The sequence below is a fragment of the Salvelinus sp. IW2-2015 genome, linkage group LG13 (genome assembly GCF_002910315.2).
Source record: "Salvelinus sp. IW2-2015 linkage group LG13, ASM291031v2, whole genome shotgun sequence".
NCBI lineage: Eukaryota > Metazoa > Chordata > Actinopteri > Salmoniformes > Salmonidae > Salvelinus > Salvelinus sp. IW2-2015.
In genome coordinates, this window is record NC_036853.1 from 7,651,183 (window position 1) to 7,666,837 (window position 15,655).

The 15,655-nt window shown below is 44.0% G+C and overlaps 1 protein-coding gene across 1 annotated transcript in view; it reads right to left on the reverse strand.

Annotated features, from left to right (window-relative positions):
* Nucleotides 1-1,118: 1,118 nt before the first annotated feature.
* Nucleotides 1,119-15,655, reverse strand: part of api5 (apoptosis inhibitor 5) — a 24,154-nt gene continuing 9,617 nt past the window's right edge. Inside the window, exons 5-14 of the mRNA XM_070446107.1 lie at nt 10,950-11,101; nt 10,358-10,557; nt 9,248-9,359; nt 9,050-9,136; nt 6,645-6,829; nt 3,690-3,783; nt 3,474-3,530; nt 3,299-3,378; nt 2,648-2,793; nt 1,119-1,600 (exon numbers count right to left, since the gene is read on the reverse strand). Coding sequence (XP_070302208.1) covers nt 1,521-1,600; nt 2,648-2,793; nt 3,299-3,378; nt 3,474-3,530; nt 3,690-3,783; nt 6,645-6,829; nt 9,050-9,136; nt 9,248-9,359; nt 10,358-10,557; nt 10,950-11,101 — 1,193 coding nt within the window. The 3' untranslated portion in view covers nt 1,119-1,520. The remainder of the gene's footprint in view (nt 1,601-2,647; nt 2,794-3,298; nt 3,379-3,473; nt 3,531-3,689; nt 3,784-6,644; nt 6,830-9,049; nt 9,137-9,247; nt 9,360-10,357; nt 10,558-10,949; nt 11,102-15,655) is intronic.

Below are 15,655 nucleotides of genomic sequence, written 5' to 3' on the forward strand. Positions count from 1 at the left end.
GAACTGAGCGGATTGGTTAGGTGGAAGCAATATGTTAATATTCCCACCCAGCAAATCACAAGGCAGGACGAAGCAATCCACCATAACATGAATATATATTAATTCCTCTCAGATCTACAGGAAACAGTGGGATGTCATTTCCTTCAAGATACCTTACTCTTCCTTTGACAGCAAGGTCACKTGGGCTTCAGAAAACACCAGGTCTTTCACAAAAAAAAAGTTAAATCAAATCAAATTAACGAATCCTAGCAAGTGAAGCTCGATACAAGTTAAAACGAGTTGTATTCAGTTGGTCTTTTTTTTGTAGCAACATTTCATAACAGTACGTACCAGTACTGTGATTGAGATGTCTGCGCAACAGTACGTACCAACAGCACCGGTTGCGTTCAAATCAACAGTTGCTACGTTTCCTTCAACCTGAATGCCCCCCAGGAGTCTGTTTTGTCTTTTGCATCGATTGACTATACAGACGATACAAAACCAACTATAAAGCAGAGAACCAACAAACACGTCAACTTCTGTATACTGCATAGTGAGGAAAAGGTTTGAAGGACCATTTGGTAGAAAAATACTCAGAAATAAATCGATCATGTATGCCAATCAGATTTGATTTCCTTTTTTTAATCCAAAAGTTTTTAAATAACATTTATGGGGAGAAATATTTAATTAAAATAAAATAAAAAAGCATGCAAAACATTAATGGAAAACTCAAATTGAGGCTCTAAACTCATTTAAATTTAGTAGAAAAGTTACTTGGGAGTTAATTAAAATTGAACTCCCAAGTCCTCAATCTGCCTTGGCTGATTCGAATGACAACCAATGTCCAATTAAACAAATTAACTTTGTAATGATGATCTATTCAGCGTCACACAACCTGTTTTGCAGAGGAAATAATCTGGTTTTTCTACTACCTAAAAATTCAGAATACATTGGTTTTCAATGCAATTGTCTTATTTTAACAAGGTGTTACACAAACAAAAGGGCATGGTGGTGGAGACATCAATACAAGTTTGATAAAAAAATTCAGATGAAAACATTTTGATTCATACAAAGTAGCGAAGAGAGTAAGCCAATCCAAATCCAAGCTCAATTTTTTTTAAAGAAATAASAAGATAGAATGCATTCGTCAACACTTTATAAAACTTTTTTTTTTCTGACAAAAATATCAAATCAGGTACAACTTGTCAGTCTCTGGTTCCACAAAAATACTAATAAAAAACTAAAACCACAAGGATCTACTTGAACAATCGCTTCACCAGGCAAGAGTGTGAGGGTGGAAATGTCAGGTAGGAACGTCCAAATCCCAGTCTCCTTGACGTGGATTTACTCTGAGGGCAGGAAACGACCAAAAAAAACAAAACTTCCTTTGCACAGGTGTTTGGAGGGCGGAGGAAAAAGAACAAGTGGACACAGGTTAAGGAGCGGTGGTCATGGAGACCCCCTTGGTTACGGCAGGGATCCTGATGTGCTGCAGTTCAGTGTGTGTAGTGTGTGTGTGTAGTGTGTGTGAGATGGTGGACTCAGTAGATTCGGCCTCGGCTCCTGCCTCCCCTGCCTCCGAATCCTCTTCCCCGGCCGCCCCTGAAGCCTCCGCGCTGCTCTGGAATCACAGACGGGCACAACAGACAGGGGATCAATATGGACAATCATCGTAAGGGCCAGTAGATTTTTCTGACTGTTAGCCAGGAATACCCTCTGGGCCTTAGTTTGAAGGGATCCAACAGCCAATAAAAGGAAAAACTAACCGGCTAAAATGGTCAGGGGAAATACTTCTGGTGTTACTCCATGTGTGTTATAGCTCAAAAGGATCGTAATATGGAGACATTTCCTCCCATTCAGTTGCAGATTTCTCAAATGCTCACATGAAACAGAGGGCTCAGCTTGAAAACAATGCCTTATTTGTGTTAATTAAGCAATAAGGCACCCCAGGTTTGTGTTATATGGCCAATATATCACGGCTAAGGGCTGTGTCCAGGCACTCCGCAATGCATCGTGTTTAAGTACAACCTTAGCCGTGGTATATTGGCCATATACCACACCACCTCGGGCCTTATTGCTTATGGCCAATATACCACGGCTTAGGTTGTACTTTGCCTGGACACAGCCCTTGGCCGTGGTATATTGGCCATATAACACAAACCTGAGGTGCCTTATTGCTATTATAAACAGGTTACCAACGTAATTAGAGCAGTAAAAATATGTTTTGTCAAACCTGTGGTATATGGTCTGTTATACCATGGCTTTCAGCCTTTCAGCATTCAAGCCTCGAACAACCCAGTTTATAACTATCCTTTGAACAAGGTACATTCTAGCATCAAATCATTAGCATGTGCACCACGGTCACTCAAGTAACACCACCAGAAAGGGTGTACGTGGCACAATACACGGTGGAAGTGAACAATATCCAACACACACATTGGAGAGGATCAGTAGGCCCCCAAAACATGACCACAGTTCAGTCAGYAGATCATCTCACCCAGAGTGACTACGTTACACCAAGAACATTCTACTTATGTAGGAGAAACAAAACGTCAGAGAATATGAGGAAAAAAACAGATGTCTGCGCAACGTCTGTCTTCCACCCGGTGCCCCTTAAACCCAGCTATGGCTCAGTGTGCCGCCCTCGCCGCCCCAGCGTCACCCTCACCGTTCGAGAAGTTGCCGATGGTGGCGCTGTACTTGCCACTGGGGGGGTTGTAGATCTGCCGTGCGTCCCTCCGGGGCAGGGGGGGGGACAGCTGCTTCTTCATGGTACTGCCTGCACCCATATCCTCCCCGGACGGGCGCTTCAGACTGTGGTGGGCAAAGAGGGCAAAGGTCACAGTGTTATGACCCCAGGTGACCTTATCTAATGGTGTTTTATCTGAAGATGTGCCACTGACAAGTTGCTAGTGTCCCTGTATAATGTATTACAAATCCATTCATCAGTCATTGATGTGGGCAGGTCCGTTGAGATGAGACTGAAACCCATGAATGAACATTACACTCCAAAAATCAACGTTTGTCAGATGTTTTCCCATACCCTAAGTGACACATCTTCAGCTAAATTCCACAAATCTGGACACTACATGGTACTTATCAATTCATTTTAGATTTATGGCATAGAGTGCGATTTACAAAACAGACGGCCTGGCATTGAACTGATCCTGACGGACTACTTTTGGAGATCTGAAAACATCTGACCCATTTAGATTTTTGACAGTGTAATGCATCGTTAAGACTGATAAAAGAACACCTCGTCAGAAACCCGATATTCTGGGTCACCAGATTCCCCGTGACAACATTGAAAGAGGCTTACGCTACTGCCTCAGCCTTCTGGACAGGCTTCCAGGACAGCGTGACTGTGCTCTTGTACGACGGTGGGTTGTGGAAGAGATCCTGCAGAGAAAGGGAACAGTAATGAGAATGTTAGCTAGCGTTTCAGGGTCGACCAAGTGTGTTTCAGGGTCGACCAAGTGTTTCGAACTCCTCACCTTGATCAGAACGTTGATGTTGTTGGTGATCTTCAGAGCCACCACTTTGATCTTGTTCTGAGATGGAAAGACAACATAACCATCAGGGAATACTCACAATAGAAAACTGTCTACAGCGCTTGATTGAAATCAGAACAACCGTGAGGCTTGTCAAGAAGAAACAAAACAAGTGACGTATCATTGGAGACCAAAACAACAGCCATGATACACAGCTACCTCTTCGGTCTTCAGTGCGTCTCCCGTCTTGCCTTGCAGGGCAACTCGCAGCTGGCGAATGTATACCTGCAGCCCTCTGGCGAAGTACTGTAATCTGGAGGCAGGAGAGAAAAAACAAACTTGGGTTATACACCTTTCAAACCAAGACGTTTTTCTCGCCATCTTCAACATCCCGCCAACTTTTAGTTATACATTTCCACCAACCGACCCAGTAATGATCTCGGTAAAGTTCTGCCTACGGCTTAGTATGAACCGTAGCCGTAGCGCTGAGGCGGTATTGGCACGCTCTTGGTGGTTGCTAGGCAGCTAACTACTATCATCCTGGCAGTTGTAAACTTTGCGAGGCATGTCCCTTCATCCATCTCGTCGCGTAGCCCACCACATGCACTGTTGTTTTCTCAACTACAACTGGATGGATCCATAAAGACTTACTGTGGGAATAAATATCACTGAATGACAAAAACAACATGGAAATAAAATAGGCTATTGCAATAGAAGGCATCAAATTGTTGCTTACTGAAACTCCCAAAGTCATTCAATTGTTATAAACTATTCAAAGCATTAGCCTACCTGTGTGGAGTCACTATTTCAGCACCGTTTCACACTGTTTTGAGACAAACGTTTTTTTTTTTTTTCTTCCACTGAATTGCTGTTTGGATATTGGTTAGGCTACAATTAGGCTGTGGAAATGTTAGCTAAGTGGAGGCGAGTGCTGCTCATGATCATCTTGTCTAGTTGGCTCATTATTTCGCATTGATCAGACCATTTTGCCAGCATGTTATGTAGTTTAACTAACGGATTATTTTGCTCTTCACTTGCAGTCGCTTAGTAGCCTAGGCCTACTCCCTACCGGTCACTTAGTAGCCTAGGCCTACTCCCTACCGGTCACTTAGTAGCCTAGGCCTACTCCCTACCGGTCACTTAGTAGCCTAGGCCTACTCCCTACCGGTCACTTAGTAGCCTAGGCCTACTCCCTACCGGTCACTTAGTAGCCTAGGCCTACTCCCTACCGGTCACTTAGTAGCCTAGGCCTACTCCCWACCGGTCACTTAGTAGCCTAGGCCTACTCCCKWCCGGYCACTTAGTAGCCTAGGCCTACTCCCAACCAGCATGTGACTTGTCTTAAAGTGATTTTGTTTCACTGAATCTGTCTGTTTATTTGTTTAATTCTAAATAAGTAGAGGTGGGACAGCTCCATCTATCACTGCTCAGAAACATTTAGCATGCTATAATGTAGCCGAAATCAGGTAAACGTCTATTTTGCATAAATGCAACTCCAAAAGCCCCACGGAGGATGTGAAATTTGAACACGAGACAACTGCTTTTGAAACGATAGAACGCTATTATTTTCTAAGTGTATAAAGAAGATACTCAATGTGAGACCCTACCCCCTAACATAACAGAGGTTAGGAAGGAGAAAAAGTGGATTAAAATTGTCTTTTTTTAAAACATGGACTTGCCTTGGGCTCTTTATTTATATGTTTCAGCAGTTCCACACGTTGCCATGCGGGRAAAAAACATTTTTTTTGTGTGTAATTTATTCTGTTATATTTCATTATATTCTTAGCCTACTATAAAATACAATGAGCTCCAATTGGGACAGTGAAACATTTGTTGTTTTGACTGTATACTCTCAACACTTTGACATGATACAATGACTGAGGTTAACGTGAAGACTGTCAGCTTTCATTTGAGGGTATTTTCATCCATATCAGGTGAACCGTTTAGAAATTACAGAACTTTGTGTACATATCATCCCACCCATTTTTGGGAACAAAAAATATTGGGGCAAATTCACTTGTGTATTAAAGTAGTCAGGTTAACTATTTGGTCCCATATTCGGATTGGAGGTTAACTTTAAAGTAACGCTAGTGGTCAACAACTCAGATGTGGAAGCCAAACAACTCAAATGCTTAGAATAATGCTTGTTAATGATTTGTACCTTAAGTGGATGCCTTGTACGTCTATCCATTCATTTTACAGCGTAATTAAATACACGTGTATTTAAAATTCAATTTTTCAGACATTTCTTCATTGTCTACTACTGTAAATCCCCTACAGTCTCCTGAAACAATTCTGTTTATCCTCTGGACTCAGATAAAGACAATTCATTTAATGGGCTAATTGCTTAGGTCTTCTTACAAGTCGAATGTGACGTTTATATAATATACACATATATCAAATACTACTGCCCACTACAACCTCAGTCATTGTATCATTTGAAATCCAAAGTGCTAGAAGTACAGAGCCAAAACAACTAAATGTGTCACTGTCCCAATGCTTTGAGCTCACTGTGTGTGAGTGTCGACTGTAGTCAGGGTAACCCAAGTAGGCCTAGTTTGTTGAATGATCAATAAACACCTATTGATTTCATGTGAACGGCTCAGCCATATAGGAAGCACAGACTAGTAACATCATTCAACTCGAAATATGCCATTCTAATCTTTTGAAAATACATTATTTATGTTTCTTAGGACTAGCATCAAACTATCTATCCAATAGTGGATTTCTTTGTGATGGGTGTATATTCCAACTGATTTATTCAAATAAGACGTCCATCCACATCTAGTCCCACACTGGACGGCATGTAGAAAAGACTTGTCCAGGAAGGAATGTGGTCAAAACAGGACTCTAAGAACTAGGTTCTAATAAAACATGGCCAGATTAAAAACGACAGGCAACATTCAGTAAAGTCTGTATGTAAAAGGGTAGACTGACTTAAAAAAATAATAAATTAAAACTACGACGCGGTAACAAATCACTAACATTACTGGCACCCACACGCTACAGTAGAGACTAATACAAATTAAACAGAAGTGTTGTSAAAACGCAGATGACTGACGAAAATGGGGACTGAAATAAATTGAAATGCCAAACGTTCCCACAACACACCAAGACTTTTCAAAAAGACAAGCGAACGTTGCCAAAAACGTTACGGGGCAAACCCTCGTCTACCTGATCTTGAAGTCTTTGAGGCGCTCTGCATTGATCTTGTCAATGAGGAAATCGGGGAGCTTTTTGCCCAGCTGGTGGAAGCTGAAGAGGAGACACTCCACGTAGCTGAACTGCAGCTTGGGCTCGTCGCTCAGCGTGTTCTCGCCGTTCTCACCCTCCGCCTCTGGAGGCAGCGGCATGAACTCCTAGACACAGGGAGGAAGGGTGGACCAGTTAGCCTTTTACCCGTCGGGACCAGTTAAGTCAAAACACACCATAACCAACAATCGGCCTCATACGGCACGGTCTGTTTGGTACATTGGCCTTTCACCAGTCTGATAAATCAGACCGTTACGTAAGCTGGTCCAATAATCAACAACTAGATATAGAGATATGCAGTCTGGTGAAAGCCCTCCTAACCCCATTATTAGAAGGTACCAGTCTGGTGAAAGCCCTCCTAACCCCATTAGAAGGTACCAGTCTGGTGAAAGCCCTCCTAACCCCATTATTAGAAGGTACCAGTCTGGTGAAAGCCCTCCTAACCCCATTATTAGAAGGTACCAGTCTGGTGAAGCCCTCCTAACCCATTATTAGAAGGTACCAGTCTGGTGAAGCCCTCCTAACCCCATTATTAGAAGGTACAGTCTGGTGAAAGCCCTCCTAACCCATTATTAGAAGGTACAGTCTGGTGAAAGCCTCCTAACCCATTATTAGAAGGTACCAGTCTGGTGAAAGCCCTCCTAACCCATTAGAAATACCAGTCTGGTGAAAGCCCTCCTAACCCCAATAAGGTACCAGTCTGGTGAAAGCTCTCCTAACCCCATTATTAGAAGGTACAGTCTGGTGAAAGCCTCCTAACCCCATTAGAAGATACCAGTCTGGTGAAAGCCCTCCTAACCCCATAGGTACCAGTCTGGTGAAAGTCTCCTAACCCATTATTAGAAGGTACCAGTCTGGTGAAAGCCTCCTAACCCCATTATTAGAAGGTACCAGTATGGTGAAAGCCCTCCTAACCCATTAGAAGGTACCAGTCTGGTGAAAGCCCTCCTAACCCCATTAGAAGATACAGTCTGGTGAAGCCTCCTAACCATAAGGTACCAGTCTGGTGAAAGCTCTCCTAACCCCATTATTAGAAGGTACCAGTCTGGTGAAAGCCCTCCTAACCCCATTATTAGAAGGTACCAGTCTGGTGAAAGCCCTCCTAACCCATTATTAGAAGGTACCAGTCTGGTGAAAGCCCTCCTAACCCCATTAGAAGGTACCAGTCTGGTGAAAGCTCCTAACCCATTAGAAGGTACCAGTCTGGTGAAAGCCCTCCTAACCCATTAGAAGGTACCAGTCTGGTGAAAGCCCTCCTAACCCATTAGAAGGTACCAGTCTGGTGAAGCCCTCCTAACCCCATTAGAAGGTACCATCTGGTGAAAGCCCTCTAACCCCATTAGAAGGTACCAGTCTGGTGAAACCCCTCCTAACCCATTAGAAGGTACCAGTCTGGTGAAACCCCTCCTAACCCTTATTAGAAGGTACCAGTCTGGTGAAAGCCCTGCTAACCCCATTAGAAGGTACCAGTCTGGTGAATCCTCTTACCCCATTAGAAGGTACCAGTCTGGTGAAAGCCCTCCTAACCCCATTAGAAGATACCAGTCTGGTGAAAGCCTCCTAACCCCATAAGGTACCAGTCTGGTGAAAGCTCTCCTAACCCCATTATTAGAAGGTACAGTCTGGTGAAAGCCCTCCTAACCCATTATTAAAGGTACCAGTCTGGTGAAAGCCCTCCTAACCCCTTATTAGAAGGTACCAGTCTGGTGAAAGCCTCCTAACCCATTAGAAGGTACCAGTCTGGTGAAAGCCCTCCTAACCCCATTAGAAGGTACCAGTCTGGTGAAAGCCCTCCTAACCCCATTAGAAGGTACCAGTCTGGTGAAAGCCTCCTAACCCCATTAGAAGGTACCAGTCTGGTGAAAGCCCTCCTAACCCCATTAGAAGGTACCAATCTGGTGAAAGCCTCCTAACCCATTAGAAGGTACAGTTGGTGAAACCCTCCTAACCCCATTAGAAGGTACCAGTCTGGTGAAACCCTCCTAACCCATTATTAGAAGGTACCAGTCTGGTGAAAGCCTGCTAACCCCATTAGAAGGTACCAGTCTGGTGAAATCCCTCCTAACCCCATTAGAAGGTAAGGTACGTGAAACCCCTCCTAACCCATTATAGAGGTACCAGTCTGGTGAAAGCCTCCTAACCCCATTAGAAGGTCAGTCTGGTGAAAGCCCTCCTAACCCATTAGAAGGTACAGTCTGGTGAAAGCCCTCCTAACCCCATTAGAAGGTACCAGTCTGGTGAAAGCCCTCCTAACCCATTAGAAGGTACCAGTCTGTGAAAGCCCTCCTACCCATTAGAAGGCTGAGATGCGCTAGGCTGTTACTTACAAGCAGCTTCTCAAACAGCATGGTGAGGTTGGTCTCCACCTTTCCATGTCCACAGAATGGACTCATCTCAGCAAGCAGCTTCAGCACCTACACACACACACCACATGTCAATGCTATTGTCCCCGGCATGTTGGAGCCAACATGGAGGACTAGTTGCCTGAACTCTGTACGGTTGGTACAGGGGAGGGTGGTAACTGACTCCAGCTGAATGTCCAGATCAGCCACGGGACTGGTCAGGGAGCTGAGGTTGGGCAGGACGTGGTCACAGAAGTAAGTGACGAAACGGGTGGAATGGACATTTTTTCTGGAAGTGTAAAAATAATGAGTTTCAAGCGCAGGAAGTTAAAGTTTATTTTTCTCTGAGGAACATTTGTTATAGGGGGGGGGGGGGGTCAGAAGCTTGAACAACAATGCATAAATAGAAAATAAGTAAAAATGAGACGTAAAGGCACAAACACAATTAGCATTTTTGCAAACAATTACAGTGTATGTGGTGACAGTGAGCATTGTAAAACAAAAGTTTTGCAGTGTTTGGTGATACTCTGTGTGTTGTGAGCAGGAGATAAGCAGTTGCTTTAGTTGGTAAGAGTGTGGCACTAGCAAAGCCAAAGTCGCAGGTTCAAGTCCCACAGGAACACAACAAAAATGACTATGAACTCACTGTACTGGAAGACACTAAGTGGAGTATAGTATGTTAGAATGTCTGTGTATCACTCTCAGAGAAGAGGTGGAGTATATTATTATGGCCTGTGTGTATCACTCTCAGAGAAGAGGTGGAGTATATTATTATGGCCTGTGTGTGTGTGTGTGTGTGTATAACTCTCAGAGAAGAGGTGGAGTATATTATTATGGCCTGTGTGTGTGTGTGTGTGTATCACTCTCAGAGAAGAGGTGGAGTATATTATTATGGCCTGTGTGTGTATCACTCTCAGAGAAGAGGTGGAGTAATATTATTATGGCCCGTGTGTGTGTGTGTATCACTCACAGAGAAGAGGTGGAGTATATTATTATGGCCCGTGTGTGTGTGGTATCACTCACAGAGAAGAGGTGGAGTTAATTATTATGGCCTGTGTGTGTATCACTCTCAGAGAAGAGGTGGAGTATATTATTATGGCCCGTGTGTGTGTGTGTGTATCACTCACAGAGAAGAGGTGGAGTATATTATTATGGCCCGTGTGTGTGTGTATCACTCACAGAGAAGAGGTGGAGTATATTATTATGGCCCGTAGTGTGTGTGTGTATCACTCACAGAGAAGAGGTGGAGTATATTATTATGGCCTGTGTGTGTGTGTATCACTCACAGAGAAGAGGGGCAGGGCCTGGCGCGTGCACTGCAGCAGGCGGTCCACAGTGTCGGGGTCAGCGGGGTTCAGGGCCTGCTCCAGAAAGGCCTGCTCCACCACCAGCTCCACCAGCTGCTGCCGTCCACTCATCGTCTGCAGGCCCTTCAGCACCATCAGGATACGCATCAGCAGCACAAACTCTTCCCCAGTCACGTCCTCCAGCACCTGGGGTAGGAACAGGTCAACGTAGGACACGGGTCAACGTGGGACACAGGGATGGGCCGTGTTCAGAAGGCACCAAACAGAAGAAAACTGACAAACTGGGAGGGACTACCAGGACTTGTCCAACAAGATTTTTTGCTTTCAAGACGTTTTTGCTACGATGTGCTCTAATAAAAATGACCCAGGAGCCACCAGCTAGAAATATATCCTACATCCAACTAGGTGACAGATCCCTCCTACAGAGCTCTTGTATTCAGTTTGTCAACTAATAGTAATAAAAATGAATTCTAATCTATCCAAGCCCTTTCACAAAGAGCTCTACTAACCAGCCCCAAGCAGGGAGTTAGTTCACCACGCGGATCGATGCTACCAAAGCAGAGTGCTATGGAACAGACCTTCTTTGTCTCGGTGAAGATGTAGTCCTCCACCTCCTTGGTCATGGCGTCCTCAGGCATGGTCTTCAGCTTGATGGAGAGGAACTTGATGGCCCTCTCCCTTACTATGTCCTCCCCCTGCAGGATCTGAGAGAACAGACCTCCTAGTGTAGCTGAGACAGAATAGAGAAATACAGGTTGGTTAGCCACAGGACATAAAGAGGCTATGCAGAAGTGCCTCTGGGGGGGAGGGGGCGCTCGAGGCAAAAAAGGGGTATTATAACCATGTTATGCTCACCTCAACGAACTAACTATGACTACCCACTAACTATGATGGTTCATTTAATATTTCTAACTATTCCGGTGCCCAGTTCACCCATTCATTTGGAATTAAGGTCTACCACATGTTTACTAACGCGTTGTTCAGAGTTCTACATAACAGACAGCGTGGAATACAGTCAGGTATGAAAACATCTGAAAAAAAAATACAATTTCTTTTGAACTACTCTTTTCTTTTTAGAGCATTGCACGAATACAAGAGCACGAGGCAGGGCGCCCTGCCTGTTCACTAGTGTACCCAAGAGCACGAGGCAGGGCGCCCTGCCTGTTCACTAGTGTACACAAGAGCACGAGGCAGGGCGCCCTGCCTGTTCACTAGTGTACACAAGAGCACGAGGCAGGGCGCCCTGCCTTTTCACTAGTGTATACAAGAGCACGAGGCACGGCATCCTGCCTTTTCACTAGTGTACACAAGAGCACGAGGCACGGCATCCTGCCTTTTCACTAGTGGGGAAGCTTAATAAAAAAACGTTTGATTTCTAATTCCGTGTCAATATCCATTTGTGTTGTAGCTGTATACTTCTAATCGCTGTGTTTCACTTTAGTTTAAGTCTCTCACTACTCTTCTGTTGGGCCTCTCACGCGGTTTCTGTTTGGTTCTTCGTCTTTCCTCTTGTATGATTCGTGAGGCAGCCCTCCAATAAAAGAGCTCCCGTTCGCAGCCGGGGAGAACATCGTCAGGGTAGCTAGTATATCCCTCACCCAGCTTCTTCCAGACAGGTACATTGTACCTCCTAAGCTAACTCCGCCTCAGACATTTTCATCATGTACTTAGTGTTGTGTGATCCGAAACATTTTAATTTCGATATCGCAAGGCTAAGTATTGCGTTTTACCACTTTAGAGGGGGGAGTGGCCTATGTGGACTATACATGCATCGCTGATCTGCATATGCTATTATGGCAGTTAAGGGAAAATAACTGCATGAAACCTTCTTTAAGGTCTTCACTTAGATAACACAGATCGAATCCTTCATAAACACACACACTACTCTCTCCCACACAAACACATATCTCCCTCCCTTCATCACACTCTGTTTCCTTCTTCTCATAAACACACTGCCCAACTTTTAAAATGTTAGGCACCAAACAGAATTGTTTTGAAGTAACACCAGAAGGAGAATGTTTTTAATATAGTTTAGGCTACATGAATCCTGCCTTTTTTTTTTTTTTTTTTTAGCAGCGCCTGTCAATGAGTAGCAGACCCTTTTCCTTTCTTCCTGGGCCCTATCAAAATTGCCTAGACACTATTGTCAAGTTACGCGGGTTGTTTAGCTAGCTAGGTAACATGACTGAACAACATTGTTATCAAACCAATAATTGTTACCACCGGATTAGTTTAAAACGGCCCGAGGCATGGTTTGGTGAAATTATATAGAGTATTATAGAAAATAATTCTTCATATCTCCTTTGGTCAGTAAAAAGATTTATACATAAAGACAGTGCCAAGGAGGAAATGAATTTAAAATTACATTAATAAGGGGGGATAAAACTTGTTAGAAAGGAATCCGCCATAGAAAGAAAAAGGGATTCCTCTGGTAATATGGGTCATATTTACCCCGTTTAGGCTTGTGCTCAAAATTGATCTGGGCTTACTCGGAGGCCTGCGTCACAGCGACTTGCAGTCTAACTCAAGACTGGTGCCTTGTGCCCATAGTTTATAACAGGGCAATGAAATTATAATTTAATGTAATCAACTTTGCTCACTCTACTGCATGTAACAAAATGTAACAGAAGACATCAAGGACTGGCAGTGATGCATCTGTTGTCTTCTTACCTTCTTGCCTTTTGTGCTGTCTCAGTCCTGTGCCCAACTGTTTGTGCCGTCTTTTTGTGCTACGCTACCCATGTTGTGTTTGCTAACATGCTGTGGTTTTGTCATGGTGTTTGCTGCCCATGCTTATGTTGTTTCTTAGTGATTTCATTCTCTTCTAATTGGTGTGGTGTATGTGTGTTTTGTCATGTGTATTGTTTTTACAACAAAAAAAAAAGATCCACTCTGCCATCAACGGCTAAATTCCATTTTAAAAACGTGATAGAGTAATAGATAATTAAATTTTTCATTTGTCGACAGGTCGGCCGAATACAACAGGTGTAGGACTTAATAGTGAAATGCTTACTTATGAGCCCCTAACCAACAATGCACAGGTTTAAAGAAAAAATAGGAATCAAGAAATAAAAGTAACAAGTAATTACAGGAGGCAGCAGTACTATAGCAAGGACTAGTAGTTACAGGGAAAGCCCAGAAGCAGGGCGAGTGAGGTGGATGTTATTGAAGCTGGCGCAATACCAGTGGCTTGTTGCTTGAATTCAAACTGCAATTTATAAACATTTTTTATAACAACGCCAGCAAGGTTCGGTAGGGCTGAAAAAATCGTAGCATCATATGAGAACGTTTACTGCGTTATTCTAAAACTGTTGGTTTGTGATGTTTTGGTAATGGTACGATTACCATGGGAAGTTACCGGTATGCCGAGAACCAATCGTACCTTGTATCAAACCAACTGTAGCACATGCCCTGTTGATGGGAAATGTTTGTACTCTCGCTGGGAGTGGACATTATGTATACCATGGTTGGGTTGTTTTGGTACTCTTCCTGGGAGTGGACATTATGTATCCATGGTGGTGTTTGTACTCTCCTGGGATGTGACATTATGTATACCATGGTGGTGTTTGTACTCTCCTGGAGTGGACATTATGTATAACCATGGTGGTGTTTGTTACTCTCCTGGGAGTGGACATTATGTATACCATGGTGGTGTTTGTACTCTGCTGGAGTGGACATTATGTATACCAGTGTGGTGTTTGTACTCTTGCTGGGAGTGGACATTATGTATAACCATGGTGGTGTTTTGTACTCTGCTGGGAGTGGACATTATGTATACCGTGGTGGTGTTGTACTCTCCTGGGAGTGGACATTATGTATACCATGGTGGTGTTTGTACTCTCCTGGGAGTGGACATTATGTATACCATGGTGTGTTTGTACTCTCCTGGGAGTGGACATTGTATACCATGGTGGTGTTTGTACTCTCCTGGGAGTGGACATTATGTATACCATGGTGGTGTTGTACTCTCCTGGGGTGGACATTTGTATAACCATGGTGGTGTTTGTACTCTCCTGGGAGTGGACATTATGTATACCATGTGGTGTTTGTCCTCTGCTGGGAGTGGACATTATGTATACCATGGTGGTGTTTGTACTCCCTGGGAGTGGACATTATGTATACATGGTGGTGTTTTACTCTGCTAGGAGTGGACATTATGTATACCATGGTGGTGTTTGTACTCTCCTGGGAGTGGACATTATGTATACCATGGTGTTTGTACTGTCTGGGAGTGGACATTATGTTATACCATGGTGGTGTTTGTACTCTCCTGGAGTGGACATTATGTATACCATGGTGTTGTGTTTACTCTCCTGGGAGTGGACATTATGTATACCATGGTGGTGTTTGTACTCTCCTGGGAGTGGACATTATGTATACCATGGTGGTGTTTGTACTCTCCTGGGAGTGGACATTATGTATACCATGGTGGTGTTTGTACCTCCTCCTGGGAGTGGACATTATGTATACCATGGTGTTTGTACTGTCCTGGGAGTGGACATTATGTATACCATGGTGGTGTTGTACTCTCCTGGGAGATGGACATTATGTATACCATGGTGGTGTTTGTACTCTCCTGGGAGTGGACATTATGTATACCATGGTGGTGTGTTGTACTCTCCTGGGAGTGGACATTATGTATACCATGGTGGTGTTTGTACTCTCCTGGGAGTGGACATTATCGTATACCATGGTGGTGTTTGTACTCTCCTGGGAGTGGACATTATGTATACCATGGTGGTGTTTGTACTCTCCTGGGAGTGGACATTGTGTATACCATGGTGTTGTGGGTCGGTGTCAATAGGAGATATGTACCGTCTGGGATGGCTGTTGGACCAATATTATACTCTCTTCTACTTTGTTGTTTTACAGACGATTCGGCCGAATTCAACAAAGTGAACACAGCGCTGGTCTCCATTCTTCAAGATGGACGCGAAGGGTAAGAGTCCATTTTTTTAAAAACATTTTTTACATTTTATCTCATGTATGAGTATGTTTTCAAATGTGAGATGACTGACAACTTCACTAGTCAACAGGCAGGATGCCGTGCCTCGTGCTCTTGTGTACACTAGTGAAAAGGCAGGATGCCGTGCGCGTGCTCTTGTGTACACGTAGTGAAAGGCATGATGCAGTGCCTCATGCTCTTGTTAACTAGTGAAAAGGCAGGAGCCCGTGCCTCGTGCTCTTGTGTACACTAGTGAAAAGGCAGGATGCCCGTGCCTGCGTGCTCTTGTATACACTAGTGAACAGGCAGGGGCACCCTGCCTCGTGCTCTTGGTATTAC